The 17,411-nt window shown below is 49.6% G+C and overlaps 1 protein-coding gene and 1 non-coding gene across 4 annotated transcripts; one reads left to right on the plus strand and one right to left on the minus strand.

Annotated features, from left to right (window-relative positions):
- Positions 1 to 1,754: 1,754 nt before the first annotated feature.
- On the minus strand, positions 1,755 to 5,049 carry LOC129010029 (uncharacterized). 3 transcript variants are annotated; one of them, XM_054443717.1, is made up of 6 exons: positions 4,694 to 5,049; positions 3,592 to 4,544; positions 3,161 to 3,322; positions 2,686 to 2,863; positions 2,333 to 2,578; positions 1,755 to 1,982 (listed from the first exon to the last, which is right to left on the minus strand). In XM_054443717.1, exons 3-6 carry the CDS (start codon positions 3,184 to 3,186, stop codon positions 1,941 to 1,943), a joined length of 492 nt encoding a protein of 163 aa, XP_054299692.1. In that variant the 5' UTR covers positions 3,187 to 3,322; positions 3,592 to 4,544; positions 4,694 to 5,049; the 3' UTR covers positions 1,755 to 1,940. The 3 variants fall into 3 exon arrangements, with proteins under 3 accessions (XP_054299692.1, XP_054299691.1, XP_054299689.1); XM_054443716.1 differs by having other exon boundaries at positions 1,772 to 1,982; positions 3,161 to 4,544; XM_054443714.1 differs by having other exon boundaries at positions 1,807 to 2,578; positions 3,161 to 4,544.
- Positions 5,050 to 5,700: 651 nt separating this feature from the next.
- Positions 5,701 to 5,795, plus strand: LOC129011071 (small nucleolar RNA SNORA27). The gene has a single exon (XR_008493200.1). It is a non-coding gene; the product is annotated as a small nucleolar RNA SNORA27 (small nucleolar RNA).
- The last annotated feature ends 11,616 nt before the right edge of the window (positions 5,796 to 17,411 follow it).

Below are 17,411 nucleotides of genomic sequence, written 5' to 3' on the forward strand. Positions count from 1 at the left end.
CCCTGCTTGAAAGCACTGTGCTACACTTCTCTCTTTTGAGATGGGGTATAGGAAAAAGAGAGAGAGAGAGAGAGAAACGAAACACACACCACTTTAAGCAGAGAGAAAGGGAATCCGATGTGGCTAAGCATAGGGTTGGCCCCGACAGTCATCTCTTACAGATAGATATATTGACTAAGCTCAGAAAGCCTACATGGTAAGTCCAAGGTCCCAGGAGCTTAAATGGCAGAACCAAGATTTATACCCAGGTTCAGATCACTGGGCTTTTCCCAACATTTTTTTTTTTTTTTTTGAGGTGGAGTCTCGCTCTGTCGCCTAGGCCGGAGTGCAGTGGCATGATCTCGGTTCACTGCAACCTCTGCCTCCCAGGTTCAAGCAATTCTCTGCCTCAACCTCCTGAGTAGCTGGTATTACAGGTGCCCACCACCACGCCCAGCTACTTTTTTGTATTTTTAGTAGAGACAGGGTCTCACTGTGTTAGCCAGGATGGTCTTGAACTCCTGACCTCGTGATCCACCCGCCTCGGCCTCCCAAAGTGCTGGGATTACAGGCGTGAGCCACCGTGCTCGGCTTCCCAACATTTTTATCCTGTTCACCTTACCTTCCATCATTATCTCAACTTTTAAAATTTGTTTAATTTTAAACTGAAATGAACAGGGGAAAGTATCTGCCAGGGGAGAGAGGTACAGAATGAATGGGATTGGTACTGAGTTGCTGCTGGTAACCCATGGAGGAAGAAGGCAGGATGCAGGATCTGGTGTTTAATGGATTCTTCGAGTCTGATGACAGCAGCTTCATTCCAGGCTTAAGTGCATCTAGCCACGGACTCCTAGGTGGTTGGACCAGAGAGGGGCAGAGCCAGAGTCCTCATGGATGGGGCCTGACTGGGTCCTAGGGAGAGGTGCAGGTTAAGGCAGGAACAACCTCTTTTGCAGCATACAGAACTGGCCGCTGGGAGAGGAGGATGGGGATATGATGACTTCTTCCCTCTCCTGTTTCCCCACCCATTGCCCAAAGCACAGCAACAGGCCAATGGGCAGTGTCTTCACATGGGCAGCCCCAGGTTGGTGGGGGTTGGTGGGGGATCCCTCCCTCATCCTGGTTGGCTGAGAGGGCCACACACAGACACAGACAGACAGAGGTCTCTCTGAAATGGATGGTTAATTGTCTCCAGGCCAGGGAGACCTGCAGAATTAGGGCTTTCCGGGACTGGACCAGGAGACCCGGGAGGCAGAGACCCTGCCCCTACCCCCAGCCACTCTCATTTCCTTGCCAGCGCTCCAGAAATCCAGGTCGCTTTCAAAGCCTGGGGCTGCTGTCTACCCAAGCATGGGGTCACTTCCGGGGTCACTGGCTGGACAAGCAGGTCAATTTTAGCAGGAAACCAACATTTAAGTGGTGCTGGCTAAGTGAGGGTTCTGAAAGCTGGCTCTGACCTTTGCAAAAGGCTGGTCTTTTCACCTCATTTTACACCTGGAAAGCCTGAGCACTCCAGAAACTAACATTTATTAAACATACACACACACAGACACATACAATCTTAATAAATGCTTATATATATATACACACACACACAGAGACACATGCAATTTTAATAAATGCTTATAATATGTGTGTGTGTGTATATATACACACACACACACACACACACACACACACAGGACACACACAATGCTTTATGTATATACATACACACAAACACACAGACATACATGCCAGGTGTGGTGGGAGGTAATTCCAAATTGCTACCACTTGCAATCTTCATAACCCTGACAGAGGAGGCTTTTTTATTTTATTTTTATTTTTACAAATTCCCATTGCATAGATGAGCATACTGAGTCTCAGAGAGGTTAAGAGGCTTGTTTAGGATCAGTTAGCCAGGGACTGTCAAGTGGGACTTGAAGTCTCCTGTAGTCTCCATGCTCAGTCTTCTTTTCACTTTAACCTTGAACCTCTGAACTCCAGAGCCCAGTGGAGTATCCCTGGAGGAGCAAATAGAAGAAACCCAAAAGGGACTTGAAAGCGGGTCCCCTCCCTCACCTGGATTCCCAGTCTGAAGAGGAGGAAGCACCCGCCCTCCTTCCCTCCTTCCGACCCACCCAGCCACCCACCCAAGGTGCCATTAAAGTTAATTGTTTTTACTGCCAGTTTAACATAGTCTTGTAAATCTTTTTACGATGTGGCCGGGGAACACCGAGCTGCATGCAGGACTCAATGGAGTTGGAACCCAGGAGCGTGGCCTCAGAGCTATCTGGAGGGTGTAAAATGGGAGCGCCACATCTCTCCAGGGGCTTCTTCCCTCCTCCTGGAGCACCAGGCCCAAGACCCTCACCTGAGTGGCAGTTCTCCCAGGCGAGGCTAGGATTGTGCCTGGAATGCTAAGATCCTCCAGGTCACCCCCACTGTTTGGATAGGCCATCCCTCTTGACTCTAAGTTGTGGAATCCTCCAGAATCCGAGGCCTCCAAGCCTTGGAGAGAGGTTCTGGATCCTTCAGAAAGGTTGAGGGGTGATTCCCGTGTAGAAAGCTTGGCGCTGGGTCTCTCCATTTGCCAACCAAGGACCGGCATACAAAAGCACTGCAAGGTGGACGTTTAGGGGTATGAGGGGCACATATTCCATGGTGCAGGGACTCTGGAGGTGCAGGTCTTCTATGAAGGTGATTCCGCCCTTTCCCAGACATTACCAGCGGAGAGAGCTGAGTCTTCCTGAACAGCACCTTTAAGCTGGTTTGTCCCAGGTTGGTGGAGCGGGACTCAGCGGTTTCTGTCCCTTGGGTAGACCTTGGCTTCCATGTGTCTGGGTACAGGCACGATTTCCTCGAGTCTTCTCTCCCGGTCCCTGGCATCCCCATTGTGAGCCATCTATGTCAAAATAAGGGTCTTAACTCCCACCGTTGTCACTAGCATTAAACAGACACTCCTAATGTGCCCAGAAAAATGCCAGGCACACGCTAAACATCTGTAAACCATGGTGACAGCTCTAAGCGTTCATGATTAAGCCCAAATATTTATTAGGCACTGGTGTGCAAGCCTTGTGTAAGTGCTGAGGACACACAGAGAAGAACGACGTACTTTCCTCTAAAGAGGGTTTTTTGTTATTAACAAAGGAACTTAGAGGGCATCAACGCAACACACAGAGCAGTCCTTCCCAAAACGTACCCCGGGAACCGGTTAGAAATGCGCATTCTCAGGCCCAGCTGAGACCAGTTGAATGAGGTGTCCGGGGGCGGGGCCCAGAATTCCTGTTTTAACAAAGCCCCCACGTGATTGTGAGCTCCTTAAGGTTCGAGAACCCTGATGCAGTGAACGCAGGCGCAGGCTCTGGAGTGAGAAATTGTGGGTTTTCATCTCCTTGCATCTATGGTGTGGGGCTTTGACCAAGAAATGGTGACAAACTCAGAAGGGGAGAAGGAGAAAGAGATTGGATGGAGTAGGGGCAGTGAGGAGGAAGACAAGGGAATAACCAGCCCTCTTCCCAACAGGGCTTCCTCGATCAGAGGCCGAATTTCCGAGCAGGATAGACCAGGGGGCTCGAACTAATAATTCTGAGGGGTCAGAAAGGCCTCTCAAAACGCGCCGCGATTTGAAACCTGCAAACGCGGGGTTCAGGTCGGCTCCGTTTCTTCCAAGCAGCCTGCCTTTGGGGCACCCAACCCTTCCCAAGCCTCGGTTTTCCCGATCTTGTGGGATCCTTGCGGCGCGAATGGGATTGGAAGCACCTTGGAAGCTACAGAGTACCGGGTCAGGACAATTTCTGGCACTGCCCCAGTTCAGTGGTTTATAGAAAATTTCTTTCTCTCTCTCAGGTCCACTAAGACCGAGAGAGAGAGAGAAGTCGACTCTGGCACACCCGGGCGAGGGGCTGCCGGGATTCGGGAGCTGGCGCGGTTGATCTTTTCCGAGAATCCTTCACTTGTGGTGACGTCGGGCAGTGCGCGCGGGCCGTGAGGTTAATGCCCAGGCTTTTCTCTAAAGCGTCCGGGAATGATCCGGCGAATAAAACGGGTGTCTGCAAAGTTAATGAATTGTACAAGGAGGCTGAGGGTGGGGACTTTGACCCGGGGAGCCAGAGGCGGTTCTGGTAGACGCTTCCCGGTGCGCCTAGGGGTGCGCTGGGCTTTCCCAGCCGAGGTCTGCAGAGCGCACCGCGTGAACTTCATCGATCTCATCCTTCTCCCAAGTGGGAGGAGGTGGAGATGCTGGGAGAGTTGTGGGGAGTTGGGAGTGGGTTGGAGGGGGACTGTCTAGATTCTACTCTGGAGGATCCAATCACGTCGTGCTGTTCCCCTGCCTAGAACTTTAAGGTTTTCCAACGGGTTTGAATAAAACCCAAACGATGCCCGATGTCCAGCGAACGAATGATCTAGCCTCGGCCTAATTCTCAGGACTTAGCTTTGTCCCTGCGCGCGACTTCCCGTTGGGAACGTCGTCCCCGCCACCACCGTCTCTGCTTAGGTTCGAACTCCGGGCCACTCTTCCCACTCCCTCTGGTTTCCAGCAGGAGAAGCGCTTCGGAGGAGGGGGCGAGAGGCGCTCGACCTCCCTGGTTAGAGGAAAGGCAAGTTGGGCCAATTTCGCCCTTCCAGACTCCGAGGCGGACAGGCCCAGGGGGCAGCGGCCTTGCCCGGCGGCCACTGCCCGCCTCCCCCACCGCGCCTCCTGGCTAGGCTTTGAAGAGCGCATTTTACGAACTTTTCCATTTTCCTTTTGGAGGCGTGTTTGTTCTTCTCAGTCACCTCGCTTTTTTTAATGAGCTTCAGCGCTGATCTGCACGTTCTTCCCTCCGTGTAATTTCAATTTGAACTCTCCCTAGAGCGGCCTTTTCCCTCTTGTTGCCTGCCAAGTCGTTTGAAGGCTGCGCAAACATTCTTCGTCCCTCCCGTCCGCGCGAGTCTCGGTCTACACCCGCGAGGGGATGCGGAGGCGGTTACTCCGAGAGTTCCAGTGGGTTGGAGCCTTTCAGCAGCCGCCTTCGGACTGTTTGGGAGGACAAAAAGCGGGAGGGGAGGTGAAACACTGGAATAAATGCCCCTACGACCGCTCTTCTCAAGGGTTATGGTGGGCGTGTGTGTGTGTGTGTGTACACATTCCGTAACCCACATTAGAAGTCTTGGGAAGGGGGCCGGGCGCGGTGGCTCACGCCTGTAATCCCGGCACTTTGGGAGGCAGAGGCGGGAGGATTACTTGAGGTCAGGAGTTCGGGACCAGCCTGGACAACATAGTAAACCCCCCTCTGTACTAAAAATACAAAAATTAGCCGGGCGTGGTGGCGTGTGCCTGTAGTCTCAGCTACTCGGGAGGCTGAGGCAGGAGAATCGCTTGAACCCAGGAGGCAGAGGTTGCAGTGAGCCAAGATTGTGCCCCTGCACTCCAGCCTGAGCAAGGGAGCCAGACTCCATCTTAAAAAAAAAAAAAAAAGTCTTGGGAAGGAAGGCAGTGGAGACACACAAGGAGTGATTCAACTGAAGTAAGCTTCAGCACTCAGTAAGTGTCCAGCTCTGTTCTTTCCACAGATTGCCTCCTTCAATTTTCAGCCAGTTTTGTGGCTAGGTGTTAACCCCATTTTCCAGGTGGGAGAAATTGAGGCTGACTGATGAGGTTAGTTTCTCAGCCACCCTACTAAGATCTAAATCCACTTTTGAGCAAGTGCTCTGAATAACAATAATTATCTTACAGCTTAATGTACGATTATTAAATACCACTCCCCTTTCATTTTACCATTGAGGCTTATGTCTTTATTGGTTGTTCAAGTAGGGCAAAGGAAATAGCCTTTTAAATCTCAGAGGCCAGGTTACAGGCCAGATTACAGGCTCTTGCCTGTAATCCCAGAACTTTGGGAGGCAGAGGTAGGTGGATCGCCTGAGGCCAGGAGTTAGAGACCAGCCTGGGCAACATAGTGAGATCCTGTCTCTAATTTTTTTTTTTTCTTTGAGACGGAGTCTTGCTCTGTCATTCAGGCTGGAGTGCAGTAGCGCCATCTCAGCTCATTGTAACCTCCACCTACCAGGTTCAAGCGAGTCTCCTGCCTCAGCTTCCCCAGTAGCTGGGATCACAGGCATCTACCACCACGCTGGCTAATTTTTTGTACTTTTAGTAGAGATGGGGTTTCACCATGTTGGTCAGGTTGGTCTGAACTGACATCCAGTGATCCGTCCACCTTGACTTCCCAAAGTGCCATTACAGGCATGAGCCACTGCACCTGGCCTTCTATAAAAAATTTAAAAAATTAGCCAAGCATGGTGGTTTGTACCTGTAGTCCCAGCTATTCAGGAAGCTGGGACAGGAGGATTGCTTGAACTCAGGAGGTCAAAGCTTCAATGAGCTGTGATTGTGCCACTGTACTCCAGAGTGGGCAACAGAGAGAGACCCTGTCTTAAAACAAAACAAAACAAAACAGAGAAACTGGGTGCTTGTCATTGTATCCTGTCAGAGAAAACATACTGACAAGAAACATGAAAACAAAAAAAAATTAAGTACCTATAACAACTGCCCTTTTTAATATATATTTATAATGTTTATTGTTATAAAAAAAATAGAGATGAGGTGCCACTATATTGGCCAGGCTAGTGTTGAACTCCTGGCCTCAACTGATCCTCCCACCTTAGCCTCCCAAGGTGCTGGGATTACAGGCATGAGTCACTGTGTCCAGCCACAACTGCCCTTTATTAAGCATGTAATTCTGTGCCAGGCACTGTTCTAAACTGTCTACTTACATATTTTCCACAATGTCTTTATGCATTAGGTACTTTCCACGTGACAGATAGGAAAACTGAGGCACAGAGAAGCTGAGTAACCTGCCCAAGACCACACAGCTAGAAAGAGCTGGTCGCAGGACTTAAACTCAGGCAGAGGCACCCCTAACCAACAATATGCACCTCTCTGCCCTTCCCAGCTCTCTCCTGAGTCACATGAAAGAAACCTCAGGCTTACTGGTCCTAGGCTGCAGTTTTCCTCCCCAAGGTTGCTCTGGGGACAAACAGGAAGATGGGAGGGGGCATAGGGCAGTTACATAAGGCGGTCACTTCAAAGGTGGCCTCTCCGGGGTGGATAGCCTTGGCTTTGGGCAGTTAGCCGGGGCACCAGCCAGCAAGCTGAGGGCTGTCCACCATCTATCTCCTACCCTATCTCCTCTTAGTCCAAGGGCAAAACGGGCAGTGGAGGAGATGAGAGGCAGGTCTTGTAATCAAAGCTGGGCAGTGGCAGAAATCAGGTGATGCAAATAAAAATAATAACACCAGGCTCAGTGGCTCATGCCTGTAATCCCAGCACTTTGGGAGGCCGAGGTGGGCAGATTGCTTGAGGCCAGGAGTTGGAGACCAGCCTGGCCAACATGGCAAAACCCTGTCTCTACTAAAAATAAAAAAATTAGCTGGGCATGGTGGCACATGCCTGAAATTCCAGGTACTCGAGAAGTTGAGGCACAAGAATTGCTTGAACCCAGGAGGCGGAGGTTGCAATAAGCCAAGATTGTGCCACTGCACTCCAGCCTGGGCAGCAGAGTGAGAGTCTGTTTTAAAAACAGCAGCATTTATTGAGGACTTACCATAAGCTAAGCTCTTAAGTTAACAGCTCTGTAGGTAAGGACTTTCAATCATTTCCTTTAAGGGGCTCAGAGAGGTTAAGCCATTAGTTCAGCCGTGCAGCTGGGCTGCCTGCCCTAGTAGGAAGGAGGCCCACAGCAGGCACTAACTTCATGTGAATTTGGCATATTCTGGCGGAAGTGGGTTCTCACTTTCTGTGATGCAAGTTGCAAAATAGAATGAGAGGATCTGAGAATGGTAGGTCCAGCTACCCTCTAGATGGGAAAACTGAGGCCTGGTGAGGGGTGGAGTATGACCTAAGGTCTTACATTAAGTCAAGAGGGAATCCAGTGTAATCCCAGCACTTTGGGAGGCCAAGACAGGCAGATTTCTTGAGGTCAGGAGTTCGAGACCAGCCTGGCCAACATGGTGAAACCATGTTCTATACCATAGGTGGTATAGAAACCATCTATACTAAAATTAGCTGGGTGTGGTGGTGCACGCCTGTAGTCCCAGCTACTCAGGAGGCTGAGGCAGGAGAATCACTTGAACCCGGGAGGCGGAGGTTGCAGTGAGCCAAGATCATGCCACTGCACTCCAGCCTGGGCAACAGAGCGAGACTCTGTCTCAAAAAAAAAGGGCCAGCAAGGTGGCTCACGCCTGTAATCCCAACACTTTGGGAGGCCTAGGTGGGCGGGTCAAGAGGTCAGGAGTTTGAGACCAGCCTGGCCAACATGGTGAAGCCTTGTTTCTACTAAAGATACAAAAAAAAAAAAAAAAAAAAAAAAATTAGCTGGGTGTGGTGGCACATGCCCGTAATCCCAGCTACTCGGGAGGCTGAGGCAGGAGACTCACTTGAACCTGGGAGGCGGAGATTGCAGTGAGCCAAGATTGAGGATTGAGGCATTGCACTCCAGCCTGGGCAATAGGATGAGACTCTGTCTCAAAAAAAAAAAAAAAAAAAGGGAATCCAAATGGTCTCAGAATAACTGCCCATGCCCCCACTCCAGGCCGGGGTACTTCCTTCAGCTCTGAGCGAAGAAGAAAGGGTATGGCCTGAGACAGCCTGAGACAGAACTGTGTTTCCCTTCTGTCCTCAACTTACTATGACTTTATGCAAGTCATTCAATCTCCCTGGGCCTCAGTTTCCGCAAAATCACGGTGGTATAGGGAACATGCAAATCATGCAAAATCATGGCGGTACAGATTATTTAATTGCTCAGGCACTGGTGGTGATAATGTTCAGAGAAGCTCATGAGGCCACAGCCAGGAAGCAGAGCCAAGCACAACCGGTTCCTCAATCCTGAAGTTCTATGAAATCGAGGCTCCCAGGCTTCTGGAGGGTGATGGCAGTTGGAGGTTCACTGTACCTTTGAAGAAGCACTCTTTCTTTGTCAGGCACCCAAAGGGCCTCTTGATCCCTGCCCAGGAACAGGCTACATGTGCTTCCGCAAGAGAAGTAGATTGTCTCCTCATCACTGGGATTTGTGTGGGGCCTCCTTTTTCTTGGGGGTGTGGAACTCAAGATGGGTGTTGGCTCAGGATCTCCAAGCCCAAAAGCTTTGCATGCTAATGCCTGCATATATACCTAACCACAGCAGCTTAGGTGCATATAAACTGATATTAGGCCCACATAGACATAGTCCACGGCAGACCCTCACCCAGCCCACCTTCCTCCACCTCATTATTATTATTGCTATTATTTAAGGGCTGTACTTTTTCTAGCCCCTAATGTGAGCCAGGTGTATTATAATTAACAGTATAACATCTGAGATTCAGAGAGGTGAAAATACTTGCCTAAGATTCACAGCTAGTAAGTGGCCCAAGACAGGGAAAGACATACAGATGATCAGAGCTAGGCAGAGGGGAAAGGAAAGGGACATGCAGAGGCTATGTGACAGAGAGAAGAAAACTCCTGGGTGGGTGGGGTTGCTCATGCCTGTAATCCCAACATTTTGGGAGGCCGAGGTGGGTGGATCATTGGAGGTCAGGCGTTCGAGACCAGCCTGGCCAACATGGTGAAACCCCATCTCTACTAAAAATACACACACACACACACACACACACACACACACAAATAGCCAGGTGAGGTGGTGCACGCCTGTAATCCCAGCTACTTGGGAGGCTGAGGCAGGAGAATCTCTTGAACCCAGAGGCAGAGGTTGCAATGAGCTGAGATTGCCCCACTGCACTTCAACCTGGGCGACAGAGCAAGACTCCGTCTCAAAACAAACAAACAAACAACAACAAAAAAACCCCCGAAAACTCCCATCTCCCTTTCCTCCCAGCCGTAAATTGGGCATTAAGCTGCACTGTCCTTGACATGACCACAGACACCCGAAGCCAGAGTCCCAGGAAGTCCACTGTTTCTGCAATTATTGGTATTATTTAAGCTGGGAACAATATCTGCAGAAATGTGCTGATGGATGCTTTGGGGTTGATTTATCCTGAGATTCCCATCCTTGAGACTCTGTGGGGTAGATGACCTTTTCACTACAGAAATTTTAGGCTTTCGGCATCCGCTTCAGGAAACGGGAGGAGTAAAGGATGCCACCAGGCACTGGGAGGCATGGGGTGCACTGCAGTGTCCCTCCAGTTAGTCAGGTGGAGCCTTGGGCATTATGTTACAGACTCAGAGAGGGACATTGACTTGGCCAAGGCCACCCAGAGTCAGGGAAGGCATTTGGCCTCCAACCTCAACACAAACTTGCCCTTGCCGGGTGCTGCGGGCTGCCCGGGGGTGCTTTGAGCGGAAGCGGGGAAGAATTGTGGGGCAGAGGGAATGGTGATGCGGTGTCTCCTTAATGGCCCCAGGGGTAATATGGTGGGTGGCCAAGCTGTGACTCTTGTCTCCCACCTCTCCATGCCTGAGTGCTCTCCTGGTTAGCGGGGGCATGCATTTTGTTCACATTATGGGCTGGAGAGGTGGCCACTTGGGAAGGAGCAAAGGAAAGCAGGGTCTGGAGGGTGATGCAGGGGTGGAGGAGTGCTTGTGGGGGTACGCTGTGAACAAAGGGGCCCCGCATTGGATCAGGCAGGGCCACTGAGTGACGATTCACAGGCCATCAGGGAGGGGCAGGCTGCTGGACCCACACAGATGGGGCAGGGAGGAGAGCAAGGAGACTCAGAGTCAAACTCATGCAGAAAAGAGAGCGGGATCCAGAGAAACACGGAAAAGAGAGATGGAGGCAGGCCTGGAGGCAGAAAGATAGAGACAGGGTACTCAGGCATGCGCGTGCACACACACACACACACACACACACACAAAGCTACAGAGAGCAGAGATAGAATGAAATGGGAGAACTAGTCAATGTGATTTGTGGCCAGCGGTGGACAGAAAACCAAATCAATGTAAATTAATTTCATTTTGTTTTGTTTTAGAGACAGGGTCTTGCTCTGTCACCCAGGCTGTAGTGCAGTGGTGTGATCATGGTTCACTGCAGTCTCCAACTCCTGAGCTCAAACAAGCCTCCTGCCTCAGCCTCTTGAGTAGTGAGGGCCACTACTTTCTTCATTTTTATAAATAAAATGACTTATTTTTATTTTTTGTAGAGATAGAGTCTTGCTATGTTGTCCAGTCTGACCTTGAACTCCTTGAACTCCCATTGAGTCCTCCCAATGTGCTGAGTTTACAGATTTGAGGTGGCTTGAGCCACTGCACCCAGCCTAAGTGGTTTTCAATAACCCTACTTCCACCCCAGCACAACCTATCTCCAATTTAAAATTTTCATCTTGCCAGGTCTGGAGTGGCCATCTGAGCATGGGCTTCCCAAGGTTGTCTGTGGTCAGGCAGGGCCTCCAGCAGACACTCATTGGGCACACAGAGTTCATGTCCAGCGGTAGGGACATGAGTGTACGCACACACATGTATCACAGATTCACAGGACCTCCCCAAGATACAAGCGTCCTCATCAAATATGTGTGCACACACTCATGAAGGTCCAACACACACACACACACACACTTTAATTACTGCAGCATGCTCCTGTGAGCACACATTTTTGTTGAGCACCTAACATACTCCAAGTTCTAGGCTGAGCATTAAAGGCAGAGAAAAACACAGAAAAGGGAAGGCTGTCTCTTAGTCTCCCATAGGGAGGCTGCTGGGGTGCTGGGCACAGGGACTGTCCCTCTGGATCCAGGGCATGAAGACTGCCCCTTTGTCATTGGGAATGCCCAAAGACAGGGTCTGTGGTAGGGCAGAAGTCTGTCCTCCCACCACAGTCAGGGACAAGAACATCCACCCAAGGGCAGCTGAGCTTGGGATAAGTTCAGGGCCTCCCAGAGTGTAGATTCTGTCCTTTCTTCACCTCAATTTCCTCCATTGACATGAGAAATCAGGAAGCTGGGGAGGGGATTCCTGGCCCTCCATCAACCCTCAGAACTGGCTGGGTGTGGTGGCTCATGCCTGTAATCCCAGCTACCTGGGAGGCAGAGGTGGGTGGATTGCTTGAGCCCAGGAGTTAGAGACCAGCCTGGGCAACATAGTGAGATCCCATCTCAGCAAAAAATAAAAAAATCTCAGCAGAACTCCCCTCCAATATCTGTTTCTTTGGGGAGTCAGGCATGGGAGCCTACCTGTCTCCTACTTCCAAATAGAGGACTGGGCCCCCACCCCAAAGGGGATCCTGTGGGAAAAGGGGAAAGGTGTGTGATTTCCTTTTGTTCTTGCCCCGGCATCCTGAGAGGATGTGAATTTCCTTCATGCTGGGGTGAGTGTAATGGTGACACCCAGTTGCTGCTCCCAATGCGAGCTGGTCTTTCCTGAATTTCATTTCAAACATCCTAATGTTTGTAACAACGGCCAACATTTATTGAATGCACACCACGCACAGGGTGCTACTCTTAGCACTTCGCAAATACTGCCTCATAAAAGGCTCAGAACAGCTCTGTAACATAGGGGTAATTATCGTGAAGCCCATTTTACAGATGAAGAAACTGAGACCCAGGGAGGGGAGGGCATTTGCCCAAGCTCATATGGCAACAATTCACAGGCAGACAGGCTCACTTCAGAAGTCAAACTTTTAACTGACATTCGTCCTTGTAGCCAGGATTTCTGATGTAGCTCTGTAGGCCTCAGAAATGGACAAGATGTGGTGGGGTATGTGTGTGTTTATTTGTGTGTGTGCATATTCATGGGTGTTGTAGGTGGTATAGATTCCAGGGGTCGGCCAGAGGCTACACTGGGATTGAAACAGCAGAGGCCCAAGCCAGGGAGAACTTTGAAGGAGAGCCGCTGTTTCCTCTGACTGCAAAGGGGGCCTCATCCAAGCCCACCAGCTCATTTACGCTTCACTTTTGGTTCTGCAGCAGAGTTGCAGAGCGTCCCGGCTCTGCGCCCAGCCTGCCTGCCGTGTAACAGGATAGTTTATATTATACCACCAAGCAGAAATAAAACTACCGAGTCAAACATTGCAAACAGATGCCATGGCCAGAGCTCAGGGTCCGTGGCCAGATGCTCTTGTGAGCACCCGGGGAGGGGAGAAGCTGAGTCTGGTCTCTGCAGACCCTGCAGGTTTGGGGGTGCGGGTGCCGCTGGAATTGGAGCGTTGGGGGTCGCCGAGGGGCTTTCAGAAATGGAGACAGGAAGAAATAAAAGTAGAGAAGGGGCGTAACTTTCCTTTCTCTCTTTCACTTACTCCTTCCCCACACATAGTTCAACTTTGTGATTTGCCAATTTCTCCATTTTCATGGCACTTGCTTCCATGTAGAGATAAAGCCTAGGAAGGGATGGTTTTAGCCTCTCTGAAGTCCCCATTTGTTCTCCTAAAATACCCCAAGTAAACCATGCTAAGTCTCCTAAACCCTCTTTTAATAAGATTCTGCCTCTGAGCTCACAAGAAAGTTCTGGAACTTCTATCCTTATTCCTCACGTGGTCTCCTAACCCTTCTCTCCCACCCACCCCGGTTCCTCTACTGAAGCTCCTAGACTGCAGCCGGCATGCCCCTCTTTAAGCGCGTAACTGAAAGAGTCATGCTCTTACTCTCAAACCTTTAGTGGTTCTCTATTGTCCCCAGTAGAGCTCCTCAGTTCTCTGAAGAGTGCATGCGTCAGAGCCCTCTGGCCCAGATTCCAGGGCCCACTCCTGACCTATAGAATCCAACTTCTCCTGGTCTAGGAATCTGCAGTGCAAATAATCTTAAAATCTTTCTGGAAGAAGACAAGGTGTATTTATTATTATTTTTTAATGAGGACATTTGTAAAGTCAATAGGATGGGGCCAGGCGTGGTAGCTCATGCCTATAATCTCAGCATTTTGGGAGGCTGAGGCAGGTGGATCACTTGAGGTTAGGAGTTTGAGACCAACCTGGCCAACATGGTGAAAACCCATCTCTACTAAAAATACAAAAATTAGCTGGGCGTGGTGGCAGGCGCTGGTAATCCCAACTACTAGGGAGGCTGAGGCATGAGAATCACTTGAGCCTGGGAGGTGGAGGTTGCAGTGAACTGAGACCATGTCACTGCACTCCAGCCTAGATGACAGAGTGAGACTCTGTCTCAAAAAAAAAAAAAAAAAAGAAAAGAAAAGAAAAGAAAATAGAAAAAAGTCAACAGGGTGATGTCAAGCTGAAATTTTCTATAGCACTCTTCATTCAGTTATTCAACAGATACTTATAGCACATACTATGTGCCAGGCACCATGCTAGGGGCTGGGTGCTGGGAATACAGCACTGACAATGTAAATAAGGCTCTGGAAGTCTTGGCATGTACTTCCAGTGACTTGAGAGGAGGTAGAGCTTGATGATAGCTGGATGGTCCAGGATGACGTTATGGGGAAGCATCTGGGGCTAGCCTTGATGGAAAAGTCCATTATCCCCAAGGATGAGGGGTTGATGCTCCAAGTGGAAGCAGGGCTAGCAAAGGCTTTGAGGCGGGGGAACTGCAAAACAGGATTTTAGACATTTAGACTTCAGCATCACAGACTTGGGAAGTAGGTGAGAAAAATGAGGAAATGGGAATCTTTGCTATCTTAGGCTGCTTATCTTTCCCAGAATCTTATCTTCCTTTCCCAGGAAGTCTCCCGGAGGTGCCTCCAGCACTCCTAGAAATGTTGGTTGAATGAATAAAAGAAGGATGGTAGGAGAGGAGGGGGAGATAAAAGATACAAAAAAGAGGAAGGAACAAAAAAGAATGAATCAGAAGATTTAAAAAAGAGGAGGAGGCCCCATCGTGTAATTCATGAACTTGAGAAGCTATTTGGAGTAGGGATAAAAACATTTGTGTGTGTGTGTGTGTGTGTGTCTGTGTGTGTGTGTGTGTGTATGTATAACAGGCACAGACTTTCAAAGCAATCAAAATAACTCTGATTAACACTCACCCACCCTCTCTCTCTCAAACTCATTTCCTCCCAGCCAAGGCCCAGGGCAGACACGACTGACTGTAACCCTAAGAGGGAGGAAAAGCTTGAGCAATTATTTTTGTACCAAAAAAAGAAAAAAAAAAAAAAAAAAACCATCAAAGATGCAGGCGTGCGCAGGGCCCCAGCCGAGCACTTTGAGCTTTGAGGTTTGAGCCTGTCGTATGCCCTTACTACCAGCACCCCATCTCTAAGCCTTCTTTCTCTCCCAGCCCCCACATGGTCTGGCCTCTATCTCCTGCCCGCCTGTGACAAACGGGCCAGGCCAGGCACCCCCAGAGACCACCCCCCTCCCCAGCTGGGGGCCTGTCCCCTCTGAAACTGATCCCGTACCTTTGGATCTAATTTGTTTCTCTGTCTGACGGGTTTGGGGGGTGTCTTGCCTGGAGACGTGGTGGTCACAGGTGACATTAATCACGTCTGCATCTTCCGAGGGCTGAGGATAGGATATCAGAGAGGTGACCAAGCTTTGGCCACATGATTCAAATCATCCCAGCATTGATTAATTGGGTTCATCCTGAGTTTCTGAATCATAACAACTGTTTTTCTCCTTCACATCATGTCAACAGGCCCTTAAAGGGGAAGGATCCGTTTACCCATCGCATGTGGTGCATTAAGTTGATCAGCTCCTATTAAATGTTAAACGCTGGATGCGTTTTAGACAAACTCGATTTGCTCAAGATACTTTTCAAAGGTTCTGTGATGGTAATTACACATCTCTCTCCCTGCCTCGCCCCTTCCTTCGGCTTTCCTGGGACATGTTTTGGCTCCAGCCTCTGACAGATGGAATGAGGGAACGTGTGGGCTGATAGAGAGGGTCCTTTGGAGGGGGAATTGGGTGGGGGGAGAGCCCCCATAGGCGTTTAAAAGAGATACAGTTTCTGAAAAGTTTAATAAGGCAGAAAACAATCCCGGATGCCAAATTTGCCTTCCAAAAGCTAACTATTCGGAATGCCTCCTGCCCCTACATGGAGGAGAAAATAGCGTTTCTCTAGCCAAAAAAGCTGTTTTCTAGAGAGGAGAAATTCTGTTTCTGCACGGGGATGGGTGCCGGAAGCTTAGTGACAAAAATGCAGAAACAAAACCCGGTTCCAATGCAAATCGGTGAGAGGAGAAAGAAAATCAGTGAGACAAGGATCAGCATGAAACAGTAATCAAAGCTCAGGCTCATTTCTTTTTTCACTTTTGTTTTTGAGACAGTCTCACTCTGTCGCCCAGTCTGGAGTGCAATGGCATGATCTCAGTCACTGCAACCTCTGCCTCCCAGGTTCAAGCGATTCTCCTGCCTCAGCCTCCCAAGTAGCTGGGACTACAGGTGAGTACCACCATGCCCAGCTAATTTTTGTATTTTTAGTAGAGACGGGGTTTCACCATGTTGGCCAGGCTTTTCTCGAACTACTGACCTCAGATAATCCACCCGCCTCGGCCTCCCAAAGTCCTAGGATTACAGGCATGAGCCACCATGCCTGGCTTTTTTTTTTTTTTTTTTTTTTTGAGACAGGGTCATGTACTGTTACCCAGGCTGGATGGCAGTGGTGCAATCACAGCTCACTGCAGCCTTAACCTCCTGAGCTCAAGTGATCCTCCCATCTCAGCCTCCTGAGTAGCTGGGACTACAGGTGTGCACCACCATGGCCAGCTAATTTTTTATTTTTTGTAGAGACGGGGTTTCGTTGTGTTGTCCAGGCTGTTTTCCAACTCCTGGGATCAAGTGATCCCCCAGGCCAGGCCTCCCAAAGTGCTGAGATTACAGGTGTGCACTGCTGTGCCTGGCCCAGGCTCATTTCTTACTCTGTCTCTCTTGCCTGCGAAAGAGAGCGGTTCAGCAGGGCTGCTATCACACTGGGTGAGTGACCTTGGAAAAGTCACTGTGTTTAACGTGAATCTCAGCCTTCGGTTTACAATAAGAAAATTAATACTGTTCACTTCCATTGAGAAGTTAAAACTAAAAGAAGGAATTTAAATCCCAGAACTTTGAGACGCCGAGGTGAGAGGATCACTTAGACCCAGGAGTTAGAGACCAGCCTGGGCAACATAGGGAGAACCCATCTCTACAAATAATATTTAAAAAGGAGGAATTTTAGTCAAATGGCTCAGCAAATGCTGGGTTCTTGGCAGACACTTGCCTAATAAATGTCTGTATGTTGGGGTGAGAGGTGGTGCTGTGCCAAGGAGACCCTGGCCCTTCATATGTGTGGATTGGTTTGGTTCACAATGTTTCAAAATGTAGATGAGCTCCAAGGTTTAGCCAAAGGGACATTTTTGGCTGGAAAACATGAAAATATAGAGCCAGCCTCCTAGTGTGGGCCTGGAAGCCCCCAGCAATGTTGGACTAAACAGTAAATTGGAAATTGATGAGCATGTCTGGAAGCCTCTTAGGGAGAATGGAGGCTGTTGACCCCCCACATAGCAAAAACCTCCCAGGAATCCTTGTCAGCAGTGTTTTGTCTCCTAATAACATGTTCAGTTATTTGAAATGACCCTGGTCCTCTGTAAACACAGGCTTGTTTTCGGTGATGGGCAGAAGGTGAGG

Source organism: Pongo pygmaeus, chromosome 10 (genome assembly GCF_028885625.2).
Source record: "Pongo pygmaeus isolate AG05252 chromosome 10, NHGRI_mPonPyg2-v2.0_pri, whole genome shotgun sequence".
NCBI lineage: Eukaryota > Metazoa > Chordata > Mammalia > Primates > Hominidae > Pongo > Pongo pygmaeus.